Genomic DNA, 23,051 nt, shown 5'->3' with positions numbered 1-23,051 from the left:
GATGCCAATCGGGGGGTAGCGGGGCGGGAAGCGAGGGGGAACATCAATTCCAATAAAGTGTTTGAGAGGATGAAATCAATCAGTAAATTGAGTTTGTTTCCGGAACGTATTGTGCGATTAAGCGCATAAATCTACGTTGTATAATGACCGGATAATACCATACTGCGCGAGGCTCTGCGGGTAAATTACAAGCGCTGACTGAAATTGTAGAGTGTGTAAATTTCATTTATAAATTTAATATCATCGGCTTATTACTCGTACTGGGTATCTATTTATGTCATAACTTTCTGGGATTAAAATAATAACTTATTTAACTGCTTAATGACAATATCAAGGTCAATCTGCAACTACAATAAAAACAACATTACAAGCTGCTCTGCCTGTGGTCTCTAAAAAAGCTAACGCGATTCGGAAAACTTTTACATAGGGCTTAACAACATAATAGCACAAAATAGTATGCAATACGAAATTTTATTATTTTGTGAACTCATTATTCTTTTGAGTAATTGAGGGTACAACTGACAGATTCCCCGCCGGAGCTCCAGTACACGTTCATAGAGCAGGCGCTACGCGCTGGCGGCCCCGTGGCGCTGCGCTGCGCCGCCGCCGCCTCGCCGCCGCCCGCCTTCGTGTGGCTGCTCGACTCGCAGCCGCTCGACCGCTACATCGCCAGACACAGGTATCGCAAGCCTCGCCGATACCGCAGCGAGAGACCGCGTAAACAATTTAACCCCATGTTATATAACCAGTAACGGTATGCTCGGACAGGTACTCCATATCGGAGGAGACGACGGTGTCGGGCGAGGTGGTGTCGCTGCTGAACATCTCGGCGGCGGCGGCAGCAGACGGCGGCCGCTACACGTGCCGCGCGCACAACCCGCTCGGCGCCGTCGAACACTCCGCTAGACTCAATATTTATGGTATCTATAACTACTTATATACATCCAATATCATATCTTATAAGTATCAGAGAATAGTGTAAGGAATCGAATCGATAAAAAAGTGAACTTGAGTATCGTAACAGATTAATTGTATATGCCCCGTGTAACGCGGTTTCGAATCCCGCTTCGTGGTAGATTTTTTCTCTTATTCTTTAAAAATTTATCCATTTGAAAATTATACAGGAATTTATGGAAAATGTTCCAACAATTGAACAGTTCTATTTTTTACTATATTTTACATACCTACTAGTAATTACAAGTCGAAGCTTAACGTGTATTTTTCATGATTTTGTAGCATGTATATTAATATGTATGTATGTATATAATGACAATAATATGGGGAATGAAATAAAGACAATTGCGTTTTTTGTTGTCATCAAAAAACAACATTTAAATTTTAAAGCCTTTAATACACTTGAAAATGCTACAATCTACAATACAGAGCCTCGATGTCACTTTGACATCAACAGATAATCTATCGACATAGAAGAAAAATGTGTTCTTTACATGACGTATATTATAGCATGTAACAATAACACAACTAAATAATGTTTTGTCGGATGGCAGGTCCCCCGTCGGTGCGGCCGCTGGGCCCCGTACGCGCGGTGGCCGGCGACAACCTCACGCTGCTGTGCCCCTACGCCGGATATCCGATCAGGTCCATAGAGGTGCATTTGATAGCATAATTCTAAACTTTACATTAATAACATTCTAAAATGGTTGTGCTTTTAACATATTTTTTGCACTAACAATAAATATTAATATTAAACTATATCTATAATATTACGTAAATGTAAAGTTTTGTATAAACTGCCTTACTAGAAATTAATTTTTTTTATGGCCTTCTTTATTAGAATTATCATTATTTCTGTTCCTTATCATGGGAAGAATATGAAACAATAAACAGATTGTTGAACAAAAATAATAAAATAGCTTGGGGGTGCACAGTTCGGTGCGGTGGTCGCGGCGCGGCGGGGCGGCGCTGGGCGGTGCGGGGCGCGTGGCGGCGCGCGGGGCCGCGCTCTCGCTGGCGCCCGCGCTGCCGCAGGACGCCGGCCACTACGCCTGCTCCGTCTCCGCGCCACCCGCGCACCCCGCCTCCAGAGATATCGAAATACAAGTCAGAAGTGAGTGGATTTGGCTATTTTGAATCAAAGGCTACGATTACATAATGTACATAATGTATTCTTGAATTGGGAGTTAATCGTAGTTTGTGTATTAGGTAAACCTTGTTTATGTTGATATGATGACTCAATAAAATAATTATTATATCTTGTGCTGTTATCTAGATCCGCCAAAAATATCACCGTTCATGTTCTCGCCGGAGCTCACAGAAGGCAGTTCCGTGCAAGTGTTATGTGGAGTGTCGTCGGGGGACAAGCCCATGTACTTCTCTTGGCTGAAAGATGGAGCGCCTTTGCCACCTAATTTACAGGTTCAGTTTTATTAACAGAATTTGTTTAGTACCTAAATAACTCACAGTTTCATATTTCTCATTGCTCTATACACCTTAGATCGAAGAGAAGAGCTTGAACGAGTTTTCTCTCCTAATGTTTTCCGAATTGACGGCTCAGCATAGCGGTGCCTATACTTGTCGAGTCGCCAACCACGCCGCCACGGTCAACTACACTGCATCACTCACAGTCAAAGGTAACAAAATCAAAACCCTGCAATATAAATTATTTTGATATTAGTTCATCAATTGACAGGAAATAATAATCGAATTTTAATATTGCTATTTAGTTATTTCTAAATTCATGGCTTCATTTGTTGGTCGTTGTAGTAGGGTTCATAATTACGTAATCATCATCATCATCATCATCATCATCAATCATCAATACATATAATAAAATTGTAGAAAAGTGATGTCTGTACAATGAAAATATTAAAAAAAAAAATAGCAGATGTTATTATTAAATCGATCCTGAACCCAAAACTGTAGTTAAAAAAATTTTTGTCTGTTTGTCTGTTTGTCGGTTTGTCGGTTTGTCTGTATGTTTGAACACGCTAATCTCAGAAACGGCTTATCCGATTTAGATGCGGTTTTCACTAATATATTGTGGTAAGCTTCATTTAACATTTAGTATTTATTTCATGTCAATCGGGTCATAAATAAAAAAGTTATGACCATTTAAGTAATCACAGCGAACATTTACTAAGGCATTCTATACATGAATTACTTTATTACGTAAATTATACGCTAAAGTTATTCCTTGACATGTCCAGATGATCATATCGAAAGTCCCCAAGCGTGGGGGGGGGTAGTAGGGGGGTCAAAGGACCTTTATTTAGATTTTTGCTCATAAGTCTAAAACCTGCACAAATAGCATTATGGTTACTTCTAGGTAAATTTTCTATATAAAAGGTCTTTGAAATTATGTCGTAGGTATTATATTTTAACTCCCGACGCAAAAAGAGGGGTGTTATGTCCGCTATGTGTGTTTACATGTCTGTCTGTGCCACCGTAGCTCGCTAACGGGTAATACGAATTAGATGCGGTTTTTTTTTGTTACATTAGTTGTTTATTATAAATAGGGGTAAGTGGGAATGAAAAAAACGAATGTTGTCGGTTATACCCAAGTGATATATCAAATGAAAATAGACGACATGTCAGAAACAATTAGTCAAATTTTATCAAAATCGGTTCATTCATTTATTTGATATAGGGGTAAAAGTGAGAATAAATAAATAAATTTTATCAAATATACTCAATGACCTGACGTGAGAAGAATAATGAGGCATATTTAATCAAAATCGGTTCATCCATTTATTATAATATAGAGGGGTAAAAGTGGGAATGAAAAAAAGGAATGTTGTCTGTTATACCCAAGTGATATATCAAATGAAAAAAGACGACCTGTCGGAAACAATAAGTCAAATTTTATCAAAATCGGTTCATCCATTTACTATAATATAGAGGGGTAAAAGTGGGAATGAAAAAAACTAATGCTGTCTGTTATACCCAAGTGATATATCAAATGAAAAAAGACGACCTGTCAGAAACAATAAGTCAAATTTTATCAAAATCGGTTCATCCATTTATTTGATATAGGGGTTAAAGTGGGAATAAATAATCGAATGTGGTCAAATAATATACTCAAGCGGCATATCAAATGACGTGTGAATTACAATTAGTCATGTTTTATCAAAATCGGTTAATCTGTTTATTACATATAGGGCACCTTAGGGGTGATAGTGGGGATAAATAATCCAAATGGAGTACCAAACGAAAGGATACATGCACATATATATAGGTAGGATTAGACATGGTTAAGATCAAAATCGGTTCTGCCGGGGTGAAAGGGAAAATTTGAAAGTCTGTGAAAGTAGAAGGATATGGGAGCGGGAGAATAACCACATCCTGGAAATTTTGAACTCTTCTGTACCTAAGTTTTATAGCTCAGTTTAGTAATAAATTTTACTAACAGTTCTTTTGTGTTATTATTTATTTTATTTCTTAACTGTTACATAATAATCTGTAAGTACCTACTTACTTATAATTTAGTTGTATATGATAGTACGTGTTTCAAGACGTGTTTACTCAATAATTCTGTGTTAAGTAGTAACTACTATGCAGTCACTATTCCACGCGGACGAAGTCGCGGGCACAGCTAGTTAATTAATAAGAGAGTCAAAAAATAATAACAGATTATTAAAATTAGTTGCTCCTTCGTGGGTCACGGAGGCCGTTGATTCCGCCGTGCTGCTGGGAGCGCCGTTGCAGTTGGAGTGTGTCGCTAAGGGATATCCCACGCCAATTGTAACGTGGTATAGAAGAATAGGTTTGTATTTTTTTCCAAACGAAGTTTGGTTTATTATCAATGATTTACCTATTATTGCATCTATCTGATCTTTTTATTACCTACAACTTTGCCATTGAACTTTTTTCCGTAGGACTTGTAGTTTTGTCGGAAATCGAGAGAGACCGTTTTTTTCTCTTAAAAGCTCCCTCCCACTTCCCGAACTCGGATTGACCGTAATTTATTTTTTCTTGCATTTTTATCAAATTTTCCTCCTTTTCTAATGGGTTTCATCCTACTGCAATTTTTCTTGTATCAAAAATTATCGGCACTGGTCTAGAAGGTAAAAGCTGGCACGCGGTTACATCTTGAATCCCGCTAACATTGATGAATCATGTCATTATAAAATAGATGGTGTCAATGGACTGGAAGGCTCTGAGCGATGGGAGGTGACGGGCTCCGAGTGGGGCACCGCAGGAGATCAGCAGAGTGAGGGAACGGGACGAGCGGCGCTCGCGGCGCGCGTGGTGTCCCGCTCGCACCAGGGCCTGTACCGCTGCAGCGCGGACAATGGAGTCGGCTCGCCGCTCGTCAAGCATGTTAATATTACAGTGCACGGTTAGTGATCAAGTATCGATATACTTCTTAAGGTTACAATCGTACCGTATCGTTAGTGACGATTTATACCGTTTTAATTTAGAACCTGCTAATTTCGGTACATCGAGTGAGGTGGCACGGAACATCACAAGCGTGCGTGGTCAAAGTGCAGTACTAAGTTGCATCGCCCGGGGCGATTCCCCGCTCACTCTGCATTGGACGCATCGCGAACAAAGACTCGACCTTGATAGCTATCGGTACATATTTATAATAATAAAATAATAATATATAGAATGTATATCATCAATTTTATGAACCTACACAAATAACGAGAAATGTATCCAAGGTGGACCATATCCGAGGTGCGCACAGCGGAGGGCGTCCGCTCCTCGCTCACGCTGCGCGCCGCCGAACGGGAAGACGCAGGCGAATACCGCTGCCACGCCGCCAATAAGTACGGTCGCAGCGATCTGTTACTGTTTCTACATGTTGAAGGTAGGTGTTTAAACGTTAAATGTTCAAACAAACTTCTCAAACTGATTTACATAATCAAATACATAAATAGGAATCGAGGATCACATGCTTACTATCTGTTTTGCACCAGAGCCGCCAGGCGCGCCGCGGTCGCTGCAGCTGTGGGGCGTGGGCGCGGAGTGGGCGCGGGTCCGCTGGCGCGCGCGCCGCGCCGCCGCGGCCGCCGTGCTGTTCGCCGCGCTCGTGGCGCCGCTGCACGTGCTGCCCGCGCACCTCACCTCTGACCCCGCGCACGCTACCTACAATCTGACACTCGATATATCTGACGACAAGTACCTACTATAACTTACCTTATACGCTTACTTAGTTACATTGTTTATTTGTCTTAGGATAATATTGTTTAGAATAAAACATTCTTTTTTTTCATTCGTAGGATTGACGTCGATGGCTCCAGCATATTAAGCGCAAAAATAGAGAATTTAAGAGCGGCAACTACGTACTCGCTTCGCATAGTCGCGTCTAATCACATAGGGCAATCCCCACAATCCGATGCTCTTATCTTCACCACTCTGGAAGAAGGTAGAATCAATTATATAACTTGAAAATAAAAATAATATAATATTAAGAAAACTTATACATATTTCTAACGTTATTTTGGACTTAATTATTGTTTGCCCTTGGTTTCAGCTCCAAATGGTTCACCGCTAAACGTTCGCATCAGACCAATTAATTCCGGAGAAGTACATATTTCATGGTCTGTAAGTAAATTATTGCTAGGTACTTATTTACTTACTTACTTAATATCCTAATGCCCTTAGCTGGGGCTAAGGGCGTCGATAGTACTTCGCCATGTATCCCGATTTTTGGGAGCGTCTTGTATCTCGTCCCAGCATTTGCGTATAGACTTGGCCTCGGGTACTTTGATTTTTGCTTTTTGATTTTTTTGAAGTGAAAACTTCTTTAGCGGCGTTGGGTATAAAATCTTAAACTCGCGTCAGGACACGTGGCCTGATCGAAAAAGCGTAAGACGGATGTTTTTTTTTTTTAGCCCTTATATTCCATGCGTAAGACGGATACCATTCCAAAATATCAAACATGCTGAACCTTAATAATCAAGTTTTCACTTCTGCCGGCACTCCCGGAGTGCAACCCGTCTTTTTTTTCTTTTAAATATATGTAAGAATACTCCGCAAATGAATCGGAGATTTATCATTTAGAGTGAAAGCAAAATTACCAATGGCCAATGAATGAAATAAATTTTTGTTCGTAAAAAAATATAATTGTAAATCCAAGGCTCCGGCGCAAGACAGTTGGAACGGCGAGTTGCTGGGGTACGTAGTTTCATGGCGCGAGCTGAGGGAGGCGGCGGGCGGCAGCACTGGCGGCGGGGCGGGCGAGGGCACCGACACGGGCAGCGCCGTGGCGCGCGGCTGGAGCAGCGCCGAGCTCGTACTGGGCGGCCTGCGCCAGTTCCGCCGCTACGCGCTCGCCGTGCGCGCCTTCAACCGCGCCGGCCCGGGCCCGCCTTCGCCCACTCTCTACACCACCACTGCAGACGGAGGTAGAAATCGACATTATATTATGTACATTCATTACTTTTGAAATAGCTTTATGTGTATGTATTAATTATATTTTTTGTTATGTTGGATAGTTCCTGAAGATGCGCCTAGCCAGGTTTCATGTGAAGCCGTTTCGGCCCGTTCGCTCCGGGTGCGCTGGGCGCCGCCGCACGCCGCGCACGCGCCTCTTGGCTACGATGTGCTCTACGCACCCATGTACTTCTCACAGTGTTAGTGTAATTCAATTATCTGTTACTATTTGCAGTAGAATTTAGCAAAACTCGGACCGAATTGTGATCTGATGTGAATTGTGTGATTTACTGTAAAGACAAAAGAAGTGCTGAACTTCAGAAACAAAAAAATAAAAAATTTGGAAAATCCAAAAGTGCACGACTCATAATGCTCATTTAATTATGAAATATAAAAAAAAAAATATATATATATATATTATATAGATATACAGTCTTGTAGTTTTCGTTTTTTATTAATTGCAATTAAACGACACTGAATTAATTAATCATTCGCATTCAGTGACCTACAATCGTCGATTAGAATATTTAAAAAAAAAATTAACTCAAATGATGGATTTTTTCACAAGTTATAGTGTTTTCAGGTTTGACACATGACGGACAGGAAAATTTTTTGACCTATTTCGGTGTTTTTTTCCAATTCTATTGAAGTAAATCAATTTTTAAAAAGTATGGGATTAATCTCCATTCTATATATATCTATATATATCTCGACAATAGTATGCAAAATATCTTGATTCCGTGAACTAACAAGGCTATAATAATAAGAATAGCTGCAAAAATGAGGCGAAAAAAATTTTTCGATCGTAAAGCACTCTCTGATGCTTCGCATCGTCGTGCAAAAAAGTGTTTTAATTTGGAAATAATTGAAAGAATTTTACATTATTATAATATTACTAGCTTACCGCCCGCGGCTTCGCCCGCTTTCTCTAAAACGATTTGAGATTTAAACTATCCTATCTCTCAAGTTGGATCGAACTGCACGAATGGTGTGCGAATTTTATTATAATCGGTTAAGTGGTTTAGGAGTCCATTGAGGACAAACATTGTGACACGAGATTTATATGTATTAAAGATATTATTTATTTTTACATACAAACGGCGCGATGTACCTTTGTTCGAAAATAACTTGTTCTCCTTATACTATGGCAGTATATTATGATGGGTAACTGTGCAGCGTGGAGCGGCGCGGTGCGGTCGCAGACAGCGCGCGCGGCGGGCGGCGAGGCGCTGCTTCAGGGGCTGCGCGCCGCCGCCAACTACTCCGTGAGCGTGCGCGCGCGCTCCGACCGCGGGCCCGGCCCGCCCTCCGCACCCGTCTACTGCCTCACTAGAGAAGACGGTATATGATATTTCAATGTTTAAGCTGGAACTTACGTGACCGCCTCTATTTAATAACCTTATACCTTGCTATAGTTCCCGGCGCTCCAGAGTTGGTCCGTGCGTTGCCTTCGTCGGCGCAGTCGGTGCGCGTGGCGTGGCTGGCGCCGACGGAGCGCGCGGGCCGCCTCACTCATTATACGCTCTATACGAGGGAACTTGGCAAGTACGAACTTAACTATTTAATAACGATAATTATTTTAAATATTATATGCCCCCAATTATTATTATGAATATTGGATATAACGTTGTTGCAACAAAATGGACAAACAACACCAACAACGATAACAAACAGCATTCTTATGCACCATAGAGATAAGAACATTAAAAAAAACTGCGTTAAAAACAACCGACTTCAAAAACGGAAAAGTAAAAAATAAAAAAGATTTGATATTATTTATAACTATATATTATTTAGATGTGCTATTTACTAAAAAGGTTTGATGTCGGTGCACGGACTCAATACTCAGCGCTTAGTGCTTGCCACCGACTTCAAATCTATTTAATAAATAGCACATCTAAATAATATGTAGTAATTAATAATCCCACCAAAAACATAAATGTAAAAATTGGAGCCGAGTTCAATCGTTGACTTAATTTGCCAAAAAAAGAAATGAAGGGTTTGATTTTACGCGAGTATTATACATTTAGAAATTAATCCAGTCTCCCCGTGACCACGCTCGCTGTAAAGTGTTCGAAACGTCGGGAAAATAATAGAATGAATAAATCGCGTTTAAAATCCGTTAAAAAGTCTTTAATTTCTAAAAGAAATGAAATCTAAATGTGTGCCAAGTTCTGCAGACAGTCCAGAAATTTATTTACAAAGATGTATTAAGTTCTGAGGTTGACTGAAAACTCAATTGTTTTATTTTCCCTTAGAGAACAATGTTTATTCCAAAATATAACTTTTTTAATTTGAATAATATAATTATTTTTAAAAAGCAAACAACTAATGACCTATTGAACCCCATAATTTGATGAGGCCCATTTATTGATGGATATCAAAATTTTTTTCGGCTACTGATTAGTTTTGATCTATTTTTTAAGACTAGTAAGGTGAATATAATATTTTCTATTTTTATAAACTTTTCCATTTTTCCATACAAACAAAATTAATGTCATTGAAAAAAAAAATTAAATACAGATAAATTCAGAATTTTCTGATTTTTTCTTTTGTACACTCACTATTACCTAGTTGATTACAAAATTTGAACTTTCTAGGTCATCTGGAAGTGGGTTAGGTTTTGTATATATCTATAAGTCAGTCAGTCTTAAAAATTGCGATTTTTGGATATTAATATCTACGCAACTGTTTAATCTGTATTTATGAATTTTAAGTTTCTTGTTTATCTTGAGGTCCTCTTGATATGTACCAAATTTGGTTTATTTAACTTAAATAGTTTTCGAGTTATAAGGGGGTGAAAAGTGGCTCGAAATGGTTCGTGTAAATATACACACGGCTGCTGCTCGCCAGTTCTCTTCGCTTGAACTCGGCTTGACACGCTGCCGCGTGTCTAGATTTATTTATTTTTTATTTTTTACATACATAGATTCCTTACAGATATCAAATCTTTTTTTTTATTTTTTACTTTTCCGTTTTTGAAGTCGGTTATTTTTAACGCAGTTATTTTTATTAAGCCAAAAGCATTAAACAAAGTTTGAATTTGGAACAGTAAACAGAACTCAAAATGACGGTAGGTCGTAAACAAACGGAGATATCTATACATATAATAAATCTGTAGAAGGGTCAATTCTGTACATTGAAAATATTGAAAAAATAAATAGCAGGGGGTTTTACTGGATCGATACCAAGCCCAAATATGTGATTAAAAAAATTTTTGTCTGTCTGTCTGTCTGTCTGTCTGTCTGTCTGTCTGTATGTATGTTCAGGCATCACGTGAAAACTAACGGTTCGATTTCAATGAAACTTGGTATAATTATACCTTATTATCCTGGGCATAAAATAGGATACTTTTTATCCCGGAAAAATACGTAGAAAATAAATAAATCTTAATTTTTCCGCGCGGACGGAGTCGCGGGCGGAAGCTAGTATTAGTATAGATAGCTAATACCGGAATCATTTAAACGACTTCCGCCTTCAGTTAGCTAAAAATATCAAAAGCAGTTACGCTCAAAATATCATTATTACAAAGTCACATAGGCATGTGACTGACACTAGGTTAAAACAATAGTATTGACATTAAAAATATACAGGCTACTTATAAAAATATGAGATTACCACAGGCAATAAAACGCATTAGAATAAAGGGCAATTGCCAACAATTTATGAGATATTCCACCAACTCCACGTAGGATCCCATCCCAGGATCCCGGGGGATTCCAGGATGACACCACGACCCGGTAATGTCAGTAACTAATGAGTAATTCCGGGGCATGTGTTTAGAAATTAATGACGCTATTTTAGAGTTTAATCACGTAGGAATTTATCAAGCAAATTAAAACATTTGTTTGAGATTCCCGTGTTGTGCTTTGAAATCTGGGATGTAATAAGTATGTTATTAATAAGTTCACAAAAATGAATATACCATTAGGTATACAAACATTTAATAAGTTTTGAAGATTATCACTATCACTATCACTACATAGTATAAAACAAAGTCGCTTTTTCTGTCCCTATGTCCCTTTGTATGCTAAAATCTTTAAAACTATACGGAACGGATTTTGATGCGGTTTTTTTTAATACATAGAGTGATTCAATAGGAAGGTTTTAGTGTATAATTTATTAGGTTTGAGACAAAGCGGGCGAAGCCGCGGGCGATAAGCTAGTTGATAATAAGTTGATAATTTAGACCTAAGATTTAGATTTTTACAATTAATTATCTTTACTTACGCGACAAACAAATTTTTTGAAACGTAATATAATTAAGTTAGTAGGTACTATTAAGTCAAGTTCAAGATGTAGTAAGTCGGTGACTAAAACAAAACGTCCTTAGAGTGGGGGGCGAGTGGTCTCAACGCGCTGAAGCTAGCGGCCCAGCTGGCGAGGGCTGGGAGGGCGAGGAGGAGCTGAGCCACGACGTGCGCGGGTTGCGCGAGCGCGCCGTATACGAGTTCTGGGTGCGCGCCTCCACGGGCGCCGGCGCCGGTCCGCCCAGCCGCGCAGTCACGGCTGCACCCACTCCTTTAGGTAAACGCTTACACCTATTTATTACCTAATTTACCCATATCGATAACAGTCAACACCATTGTACTCCATTGAAAAACATTGTAGTTCAATAAATACGTTAATTTGTCAGGAGTGGCCCGCATCTCGTCGCTGGGCCGCGTGGTGCGCGCGCCGCTAGGGGCGCGCGTTCGGCTGCCGTGCGCCGCGCTGGGCGCCGCGCCGCTGCTGCGCCGGTGGGCGCCGCTGCCGCCCGCGCACACCGTCACCGACGCGGGAGATCTCATTATACACAGTGTGTACTTACACAATCTTTTACTTCCTTACTCATTTTATAAAGGCGAAAGTGTGATTGTTTGACTAACAATGAATAATGTTATTGATTTTTTTTACAAAATAAGTACCTACTTAAGTAAATAAATTGCAATTGTGGCTAACAAACTTTATTTCAACGATATCTGTATCACAAAGAACTGATCGGCGGCCGTTGACTTTCCAAAATAACATTAATTAACAGTAGAACATACATAATATTATATTGTGGTGTGTCGGTCGGTCAAATCCCTACTTAATATTATAAATGCGAAAGTAACTCTGTCTGACTGTCTGTTTCGCCTTCCCGCTTAAACCTCTCAACCGATTTTGATGAAATTTGGCACAGACAATCTTTAGGCCCTGAGAAAGAACATAGGCTACCTTTTATTGCGAAATATGTATCACGGGCGAAGCCGGGGCGAACCACTAGTATACTTAATAATATAATATTAAAATTAAAGACAATAGGGTACCCTGTAGTAGTCAGCAATACTAGGTATCGCGGGCGACGTTTAACATAAATTAATTCAGTCCACAAAATAACATATTACCGTCGCGACGCGTAACATTTTAACATTATGATATGATTTAGCTAAATTACCTAAATCATTATTTAAGTTAATATTATGCTATAGTTTTGTTATTATTGTGTCATTAACGAAGGTGGACCCCAAAATACAGGCTGTCCTAGTTTGGGGTCCAAATGTTACATGTTTGTACCTAACCCACAAATTGATCAATAAATGATTTTTATTTTTATTTTTTTATTTTTATTAAACATATAACATAACATTTATTTAACAGAATAATTAACATAATATAATTAACAATTATAGCATTAACAGTTAAACATTAGCCAGTAACAGAGTTATATAATTTTATACTTAATTCTTATGTTAACAGTTATAGGTATGTTTTACTAGTTGCTTCGCGCGGTTTCACCCCCGTGACTCCTCTCCCGTTGGTCGTAGCGTGATGATATATAGCCTATAGCCTTCCTCGATAAATGAGCTATCTTACACCGAAAGAATTTTTCAAATCGGACCAGTAGTTCCCGAGATTAGCGCGTTCAAACAAACAAACTCTTCAGCTTTATAATATTAGTATAGATATTTTATTTTTTACATTAGTTTATGTCGAAGTTTGTGATGAAGCTATGAAACATTACATACAGAATTGGATGAGAAATGGTCCCGCAACTACACTTGCTCAGTACGGAACTCAGTCGGGGGCGACGCTGCTCAGTTCAGCGTGCAGGCGCTGCGGCCGCCCGCTACGCCCTCGCCGCGTCTCGCACGCGCCGCGCACCACCGCCTGCACCTCGCGTGGGACCCGCCACATGCAGGAGGGGCACCACTTTTAGGTAAATTTAAAGATTTACATAAAAAACTTTTTTAAGTGTAATGTTGTGAAATGGTTTGGTGCGCTAGGTTACACAGTGTGGTGGTGGGAAGGCTGGGAGGGCCGAGAGGCTGGCGCAGCGAGGGCCCTGCGTGTGCCGGCGGGCGAGGCGGGTGCGGCGCTATACGGGCTGGCTTGCGGCGCGCCGTACAGCGCGGCGCTCAGCGCGCACAACGCCGTCGGCGCCTCGCCGCCGTCCAGCCCGCTCAAACTTCGCACCAGAGGAGACAGTCAGTACTCGTTTTTTTTGTACTTCGTTCCTAATCAATGAAAACTGACCAATTGTTTAGGTATTTTACGTTCTGCTTAAACTAGTAAAATATAGTTATGTAAAGCGATATTAATATTGTGTGCAATAAAGCAAAAAATCTGTTATGCGCGAGACGGGCTCACGACATAAGGTTCCGTATAAATAAGCTATTTTTTATTTTCTTCAATTACATCTTTTTTTATTATCGTAGTTGCCCAACAAATACTAAAAATTAAAAATTAAAAATTAAGGGGGGTCCCCATAGTACGGAACCCTTCGTGCGTGAGTCCGACTCGCACATGGTCGGTTTTTTAGTATTAATTGTTGTTATAGCGGCAAATAAAATTTCTCTGAAATTTTCAAATTTCCAACTATTACGGTTCACGAGATCATATCATCTCAGTCAGTAATAGAGTCCTGTTTAACCCTTTCGGTATGGAACACTAAAAATCGATTGACCGTAATTCCCTACAATGCATAAGAGATAATCGGTTTGCGTAGAGGCTAAGGCGCCGTCGGGCAAAGAGAGTATCTGGGCGAACAGCAGCGCGCTGCGCGTCTCGCTGCTGGCGTGGGGCGGGCGCTGCCCCGTAGCGAGCTGGCGCGTGGCCGTGCGCGCGGCGGGCGGCGCCTGGGCCGACCTGCGCACCGACGGGGAGACCGTGCATGTGAGACATCATATTATGCATATTCCATTTGCCACCAAAAATCTAATTTATTCTTATATCCCCAGAAAAAGTTTTCTCTAGCGTTTCGACTTGAGGGTCTCATTGAATCTCATTTAATGTGAATTTAACTAGTTATTTTAATATTATGTAGTGCACAATGCACATAATTCTTTTTTTTATCAAAAATTGTATAGGCATGACATGAATGACAATAAATATTATGATTATTCACACCAGATAAATAGCCTGGAGCCAGCGACGTGGTATGAAATTCGTATCCTAGCACGTTCGCCCGCAGGCGACACGCCGGCGCTGTACCGGGCAGCTACGCGCGCCCATACTGGTGGTTGGTACATTTGCACTGAACCTAATTTGATATTTTTCCGGCTTTACCTAAACACAAGCTAAACACTATTTATGAAAAATCAAAGAATAAAAACAACCTTATGAATATGTTTTGTTTATACTAACGCCATGGCATTATTATGTGTTGTTATTTTAGTCTACTTTGTTTAACTCTTTACAAGCATGTAAAGGACGAAATGGATAGCTTTAGTCTTTATTATTCTAAACTTTAAGATAAATTAGGTATTTATAATATATTTTCACCTACAAAAAAGTAAAATAAAGTAAAAGTTTGTATGTTATGGGCAAAAATCAATCGCTTCAATGATTTTTGCTCATCAGATCAGATAAAAAATGATAATGTGGTACAATGCGTAGAACAGATAGGCGAGCCGATAGATTTGCCGCTGGAGGCGCGTATGAGCGCGGCTGACGGCGGCGCGGAGGCGGAGCCGCGCGGGGAGCGGGGCTGGGGCCGCGCGGGGCTGGCGGCGGCGCTGGGCGGCGCGGCGCTGGCGCTGCTCGCCGCCGCCGCGCTGCTGCTGCTGGCCTGCCGCCGCCGCGCGCCGCCTCGCCACTATGCCCTGCCGCAACCTACGCACAATAACGGGAAGACGCTGGACCCACCTGACAGTGAGCTATTTTCAACTTTAATTATTTACTTAAAAAAAGTTGAAACAAATGAATTTCAATTTGAATAAAATATATCTTTAACGAAACTGTATAAGTCTATTGTTGAAGAATACCAATAAAACATGAGCATTTTGAGCACATTATGTTTATAATATTATTTACTAGCGACCCGCCCCGGCTTCGCACGGGTGAAATGGCGGCCGGCCAGTACCGCCGCAAACGCTACGTCCCGTAATTTTTAAATCTGTAATATCTTCGAAAATAGAAAAAACATTTTAAGGTCGTTCCCTGAGCGAGTGACCTTGAGCATTCACACTTCTTTCCCGAACCACAGCTATCCGCCGCTTCTACAATACTTCGCAAATAATTCTTGCGCCACCTAACGCGCATCCGCGTGAACTGTTTCAAATACAAGTAAAATTCACAGAGCTCAGAAGTAACAGACATGGCATTTAAAATATTTTTTATAGAAAAACATTATAATGGTGCTAACACATAATTTTGGTCTTTACCAATTCAGAGTTAAATTATAGTCATATGGATGAATTTTATATTAAATTTTTAAAATGAATCAAAATTGATGGTACTCTGTAATGATCATCATTCGGTGATATTTTTATATTTCTTTTAAACTAGATAATCCCATTCAAATGTTATCCAAAAACTGTCGCCAAATGGTTTCTAGTTGAAATAACTTTTTGTCTTGGTGTCATTTTCATGGTTTTTGGGGTACCTATTAACCAATATGAGGTCAAAATTAAAATTCAAGATTGCGCCGACGATAATTTACACCTTTTTGTCATGGGTGTCATTTTCATGGTTTTTGGGATAGGTTTTAACCAATATGAGGTCAAAATTAAAATTCAAGATGGCGCCGACGAAAATTTTACATCTTTTTGTCATGGGTGTCATTTTCATGGTTTTTGGGGTAGCTATTAACCAATATGAGGTCAAAATTAAAATGTAAGATAGCGGCGATGAAAATTTTACATCTTTTCGTCATGGGTGTCATTTTCATGGTTTTTGGGGTACCTATTAACCAATATGAGGTCAAAATTAAAATTCAAGATGGCGCCGACGAAAATTTTACATCCTTTTGTCATGGGTGTCATTTTCATGGTTTTGGGGGTAGGTATAAACCAATATGAGGTCAAAATTAAAATTCAAGATGGCGCCGACGAAAATTTTACATCTTTTTGTCATGGGTGTCATTTTCATGGTTTTTGGGGTAGCTATTAACCAATATGAGGTCAAAATTAAAATGTAAGATAGCGGCGATGAAAATTTTACATCTTTTCGTCATGGGTGTCATTTTCATGGTTTTTGGGGTACCTATTAACCAATATGAGGTCAAAATTAAAATTCAAGATGGCGCCGACGAAAATTTTACATCCTTTTGTCATGGGTGTCATTTTCATGGTTTTGGGGGTAGGTATAAACCAATATGAGGTCAAAATTAAAATTCAAGATGGCGCCGACGAAAATTTTACATCTTTTTGTCATGGGTGTCATTTTCATGGTTTTTGGGGTGGCTATTAACCAATATGAGGTCAAAATTAAAATGTAAGATAGCGGCGATGAAAATTTTACATCTTTTCGTCATGGGTGTCATTTTCATGGTTTTTGGGGTACCTATTAACCAATATGAGGTCAAAATTAAAATTCAAGATGGCGCCGACGAAAATTTTACATCCTTCTGTCATGGGTGTCATTTTCATGGTTTTGGGGGTAGGTATAAACCAATATGAGGTCAAAATTAAAATTCAAGATGGCGCCGACGAAAATTTTACATCTTTTTGTCATGGGTGTCATTTTCATGGTTTTTGGGGTAGCTATTTACCAATATGTGGTCAAAATTAAAATGTAAGATGCGCCGATGAAAATTTTACATCTTTTCGTCATGGGTGTCATTTTCATGGTTTTTGGGGTACCTATTAACCAATATGAGGTCAAAATTAAAATTCAAGATGGCGCCGACGAAAATTTTACATCCTTTTGTCATGGGTGTCATTTTCATGGTTTTGGGGGTAGGTATAAACCAATATGAGGTCAAAATTAAAATTCAAGATGGCGCCGACGAAAATTTTACATCTTTTTGTCATGGTTGTCATTTTCATGGTTTTTGGGGTAGCTATTTACCAATATGAGGTCAAAATTAAAATGTAAGATAGCGCCGATGAAAATTTTACATCTTTTCGTCATGGGTGTCATTTTCAAGAATTCGACTATATAGCTTGTATTTGTTATTTTGTTTTAGTTTACTTTAAAGGAGAAAATTTCGCTTCAAAGGCCTTGTTTTATGTATCAAAAACAAGATCTATCACGAAAGCGAATTTTGTGATATTATTTGAGCCACGGCGTAAATACTCAAATTTGCTATCTAGTCGAATCCTATATATTACGGGAGAAATCAATTTAAAAGAGCATTGATTATTGAAATACATATTTAGAAATGTAATGTAAAACGAAACTCTGTGTCAATATTCCGTCAGATATTCGCTTTTTCACTGTATTCGCTCAACTTTGTTAATTGTTTAAAAAAGAGTTCATCTAATATACTAAAACGAAGAGAATAAAATAAAAAAGAGCGCGTGAGCCGAGAACACATGTCAGAAGTGAAACTTCTTTGGTAAGATTTATAGATACGAAAATCGCCGCCTTTCTCCATGACGTGACGGTATTACCATGACGCGACCTCGTAATTTGACTCTCAACGCGCCTATAGAACTTTCACTTCAAAAAGCTACACCTAAACTACAGAATTTGAATTCTGTTCGATTAATATGTAAACGATTGTAAGAAAAATCACATAAATGACATCCATTTCGAAAAAATATCAAAATTTTGTCAGCGCCTTGTAGTATTTTAGATTTGACCTCATATAAGCTACCACAAAAACAATGAAAATGACACCCATAGCAAAAAGATGTAAAATTTTCGTCGTTGGATTTTATTTTTGACCTCATATTGGTTAATAACTTAATAGCTAACCCAAAAACCATGAAAATGACACCCATGACAAAAATATGTAAAATTTTCATCGGCGCCATCTTGAATTTTAGTTTTGACCTCGTATTGGTTTATACCTACCCCGAAAACCATGAAAATGACACCCATGACAAAAAGATGTAAAATTTTCGTCGGCGCCATCTTGAATTTTAATTTTGACCTCATATTGGTTAATAGGTACCCCAAAAACCATGAAAATGACACCCATGACAAAAAGATGTAAAATTTTTCTCGGCGCCATCTTGGATTTTAGTTTTGACCTCATATTGGTTAATAGGTACCCCAAAAACCATGAAAATGACACCCATGACAAAAATATGTAAAATTTTCGTCGGCGCCATCTTGAATTTTAGTTTTGACCTCATATTGGTTTATACCTACCCCAAAAACCATGAAAATGACACCCATGACAAAGAGATGTAAAATTATCGTCGGCGCCATCTTGAATTTTAATGTTGACCTCATATTGGTTAATAGGTACCCCAAAAACCATGGAAATAACACCCATGACAAAAAGATGCAAAATTTTTCTCGGCGCCATCTTGGATTTTAGTTTTGACCTCATATTGGGTAATTTAGCTACCGCAAAAACCATGAAAATGACACCCATGACAAAAAGTAGTATACATACTTAAAACTTCAAATGTTGTTTGTCTAATCCTAATACTTATTCACTAAAAACTTAAAAAGTAAAATGTGATTTATTGCATAAATTAATAAATTTATAATAATTTTTATAAAATATTTTCGATTATTAAAAAAATTATATTTATAAAGCATTTGAATGTTTTAAAAACTAAATATCATAATTATATAAAAAATATGTTGTGTGGTTTTATGAAACCACGGTAAAAGTGAAACTTTTTTCACACTATAGACATTTAACTAAAAATTTTCGTATTTGTACGATAATTATCGTACATATCGTGCGTCACGCGACATGCGCTACACAGACCAAAAAGTTTGAGACGATGTAATAAAAGTTTCACTTTAATATATTATAATAACTAAAGCTCATTGACCAGTTATTATATTATTGATGATTTCTAAAATCTCACTATAAATTAATAGTAGTAGCGTCTATTCCTCGCTCATTGTTTGATATTCGTACTATTCGAATAAACATGGGTCACGTGATTGTCATGTGACGCTCACGGCGACAAACGACACAAGCTTCACCCTCGAGACCTAGCGGCCGACTGAACCTCCCATACAAGCGCAAGAGATATAGTTGCGAATACGCCCAAAATTTTGAATAAAATGTTTATAAAATCTAGTATAGGTCTTATCAAAAAAAAATTTTTACCATAATTTTCGTAATGAAATTGCCTATCCAATAGTGTAAATACCAAATCAAAAGAATCATTAGTTTAAGAGGAGATACACGGTAAACATAATTATTTCTAATTTCTGGGATTTCTTTGGGAGGAGATTAATTAAACTTTAAGTCAATAAAATAACAAAATACTTTTACCATTTTTGAGCCAAGAATATGTAGAAATTTAATGTATTTTTATTTAGTTGATATATCTTTTGGATAAGAAGGAGATAGCTCCAGAAAACAGTACAAAAAACGGCTAGAGCTGGGTTTTACTCTATTCCGCGCCTTAAGAAAAAATATTCATTATTCACTTAAATCATACGGTCTAAACTCTAAAGGGCCATATAGATCTATATTAAATGAACAATTTATTTAATTGGTTAAGGATTAATGCTGTATTGGTTAAAATCGCTTCGAAAATTAACCATTATTTGTCGCAAAAAGTAAATGACAAAAAAAAGTTATTGTGGGTTATCCATAAGAGATAGACATAATATACCATCACGGACTTTTCTGTAGACCTTTTCAATGTGTACAATACTTAAGTAGTACATTATTTTGATAAAACTCGTAGGGTTCAGCCTGCGTTTGCAATGTAAGCGGAAAAAATGTAATTATTTACCTACGACATCACAGTAGAAACCTCAAAAATAATAGTACTTCTCCACTATTATTTTAATGGGTGTTATTATACATATAAACCTTCCTCTTGAATCACTCTATTTATTAAAAAAAACCGCATCAAAATCCGTTGCGTAGTTTCAAAGATTTAAGCATACAAAGGGACATAGGGTAGGGAAATAGGGACAGAGAACGCGACTTTGTTTTATACTATGTAGTGATTTTAATGTGTTTGTGTTTTTCATCAGACGACATGCACGAAATAAGCCCGTATGCGACGTTCAGTATGTCGTCTGGCGCTTGCGAGAGCGCGGGCAGCGCGGGGGGCGTGTGTGGCGCGGGGGGCGGCGGCGCGAGCGCGCGCTCCGAGCGTTCCTGCGCGCTGCATCTGCGCTCCTTCGCGCGCGAGCCCATCGAACTCGCCGCGCCTCCGCCCCGACCGCATCTATTAGCCCACCCTAATGGTACTGGTAAATCTAATGGTAATGGTAATGTCACTAGTGAGATAAAATCCATACTATTTTATTTATATTATAAATGCGAAAGTAACTCTGTCTGTCTGTTACTCAATCACGCCATAACTAAATAACTGAACCAATTTTTATGAAATTTGGTATAGAGATATTTCGATACCCAAGAAAGGACATAGGCTACTTTTTACCCCGGGAAAAAGGATAGGTTTTATCCCGGGAATCCCACGGGAACGGGAACTATGCGGGTTTCATGTGCTTTCAGCGCTTACTATCTGACATAAAATATTATTTATTTATTTTTCATTGTTATATGTAAGGAAATACAAAAATGAAAACAAAACAAAATAAAAGATATACAATGGGCGGCCTTATGGCTATAAGCCATTTCTTCCAGGCAACCGTCAGGTAAAGGATAAAAATATTATAACTTCGGTAGTGTGAGCTAATAATTATCATGAGTAATAAATGTTAATTAATATCTTTTAAACCAAGAACCTTTTCGGAGTTTTTTAACACCAAGCAATAGGACTAATCTAAAACTCATCCTTGTGATAAATGGACACGTTTATAAAAAGATTCAACTTATTAGATTGCCTATTTTTTTTTTTTTTGGTTGGAATAAACAGACGTAGGTACAGACCAATGGACAGCGTTGATTTGTATTTTAATTTTTCAGTCTGTAGTCACAATTGAAGTTACTACTTTTCAAAACGTGCATTTTAATGACTTTCTTAAATTTCGAGTTTCAATTTTATGTCGTGAACTTGACACAACGTGGTCTTTCAAGAATAGAACACACCTACACGCTTCGCGTTGTGAGGCGTGCAAAAAACCCTCGATTAATCGAGGAATATTCTCTTTCTGTGCACTTTCATTTGAGACCCCACAAGAGTATTTTGTAAGTTGTTCTTCGCCACGATACCACGGATGCATGACTGTTGCCTTGATTAATAATAATTGAGACTTTAAGTAGGAACATTTTTCGCTTCTGCGAAGTTCCAGAATTATTTTTTAGCATTCTCAGTTACTTCACTTCACGATAACAATGAGCAGGATATTAAAAAAAGATTAAGTATCACTAGTTCATCGTCGAGGCATTATCTAACGTTCCAGTGAGTGAGCTTGCAATTTCCGCCGAATGCCTGCGCGGCCCCGGAGGCCCGCTTCCGGCACCCGATCTCACCGTACAAAAAATTGTAGAAACATTAATTATAAATTCTGTCTACTTATCATAGAATAAATACCTACTCTAATGCGACGTAGTACTAATCTCAATCAGAAATAAACTTAAGAGCTATAAATATAGAATACTCAATCAGAAACTACGATATTCTATTTTACGACATTCCTCCTTTTACACCAAAAAATATTTTCTTTGTTTTGCTTCATGTGCTAATATTTCATTGAATATTAAAAATAATAGCACAGTATAAATATTTTCTATGTGATAATAAGATAGATTTTCGTTAAATTTACTGTAAAATAGATACCAAAAATAATTAAAATATTAATACCTAACCAAGATTGACAAGTGTAACGTTAATGAAAATTTAAATTCGTTTGATCTTTAATTTAAATTTACAACACTATAAATTTAAGGATTAAGTAGACCGTAATTAAGTCCTACTATAAATAGACATTCATAATTATACGATTCCTAATTCCACAGCTTGTAGGTATAATAGCACAGTAATTGAACATTTTTTATTAGGGAATTGAAAATTTAATTGTCAAAGCCAAAGCATACTGTACCGCGACTGTTGTAATTACATTTTCGTTGTATTGAAAGTGAAGAAATTGTTGTGGAGGTATGTTGCATCCTCGTCGGTCTTGGTTCAGAGAGCTCTGAGCTACGTACGTTCCACTATCTATTCTACTTTTGTTAAAGTTTTGCAACATAAAATCCTCACAGCCGCCTCTCGCGCCCAACGAGATAAAAGCGTAATCAGAATAATATGGCAAGATATTTCTCGTTGAATGCTGTAGTTTTACGAAACGAGCGTTTACGAGGTGTTCGGAACTGGAAGGGAAGGTAATTAAAGTTCGGCTCTCAGGGGCGGGTTAGTAATAATATAATAATAAAATCATCTTTATTTGGTTCTCACAACATTAATAGGTTACAAAACTTAATTATATTACACAAAGTACAGTAGAGGATAACGTTGTGAGAA

At 38.4% G+C, this 23,051-nt stretch overlaps 1 protein-coding gene across 1 annotated transcript in view; it reads left to right on the top strand.

The window, feature by feature from the left end:
* Window positions 1-23,051, top strand: part of LOC123697273 (Down syndrome cell adhesion molecule-like protein Dscam2) — a 41,792-nt gene that overhangs the window by 14,639 nt on the left and 4,102 nt on the right. The window contains exons 11-35 of the mRNA XM_045643738.1: window positions 526-679; window positions 769-920; window positions 1,509-1,599; window positions 1,890-2,068; window positions 2,231-2,376; window positions 2,456-2,591; window positions 4,604-4,723; window positions 5,093-5,299; window positions 5,382-5,535; window positions 5,625-5,773; window positions 5,883-6,084; window positions 6,186-6,331; window positions 6,440-6,510; window positions 7,046-7,313; window positions 7,404-7,541; window positions 8,518-8,682; window positions 8,757-8,886; window positions 11,675-11,868; window positions 11,978-12,139; window positions 13,334-13,522; window positions 13,590-13,790; window positions 14,312-14,478; window positions 14,716-14,824; window positions 15,202-15,456; window positions 20,656-20,871. Of these exons, the coding sequence (XP_045499694.1) occupies window positions 526-679; window positions 769-920; window positions 1,509-1,599; window positions 1,890-2,068; window positions 2,231-2,376; window positions 2,456-2,591; window positions 4,604-4,723; window positions 5,093-5,299; window positions 5,382-5,535; window positions 5,625-5,773; window positions 5,883-6,084; window positions 6,186-6,331; window positions 6,440-6,510; window positions 7,046-7,313; window positions 7,404-7,541; window positions 8,518-8,682; window positions 8,757-8,886; window positions 11,675-11,868; window positions 11,978-12,139; window positions 13,334-13,522; window positions 13,590-13,790; window positions 14,312-14,478; window positions 14,716-14,824; window positions 15,202-15,456; window positions 20,656-20,871 (4,101 nt within the window). The remainder of the gene's footprint in view (window positions 1-525; window positions 680-768; window positions 921-1,508; window positions 1,600-1,889; window positions 2,069-2,230; window positions 2,377-2,455; window positions 2,592-4,603; window positions 4,724-5,092; window positions 5,300-5,381; window positions 5,536-5,624; window positions 5,774-5,882; window positions 6,085-6,185; window positions 6,332-6,439; window positions 6,511-7,045; window positions 7,314-7,403; window positions 7,542-8,517; window positions 8,683-8,756; window positions 8,887-11,674; window positions 11,869-11,977; window positions 12,140-13,333; window positions 13,523-13,589; window positions 13,791-14,311; window positions 14,479-14,715; window positions 14,825-15,201; window positions 15,457-20,655; window positions 20,872-23,051) is intronic.

Source organism: Colias croceus, chromosome 1 (genome assembly GCF_905220415.1).
Source record: "Colias croceus chromosome 1, ilColCroc2.1".
Classification (NCBI taxonomy): domain Eukaryota; kingdom Metazoa; phylum Arthropoda; class Insecta; order Lepidoptera; family Pieridae; genus Colias; species Colias croceus.
Note: the sequence above shows the minus strand (reverse complement) of the source record. Positions and strands in the feature narration are given on the sequence as shown.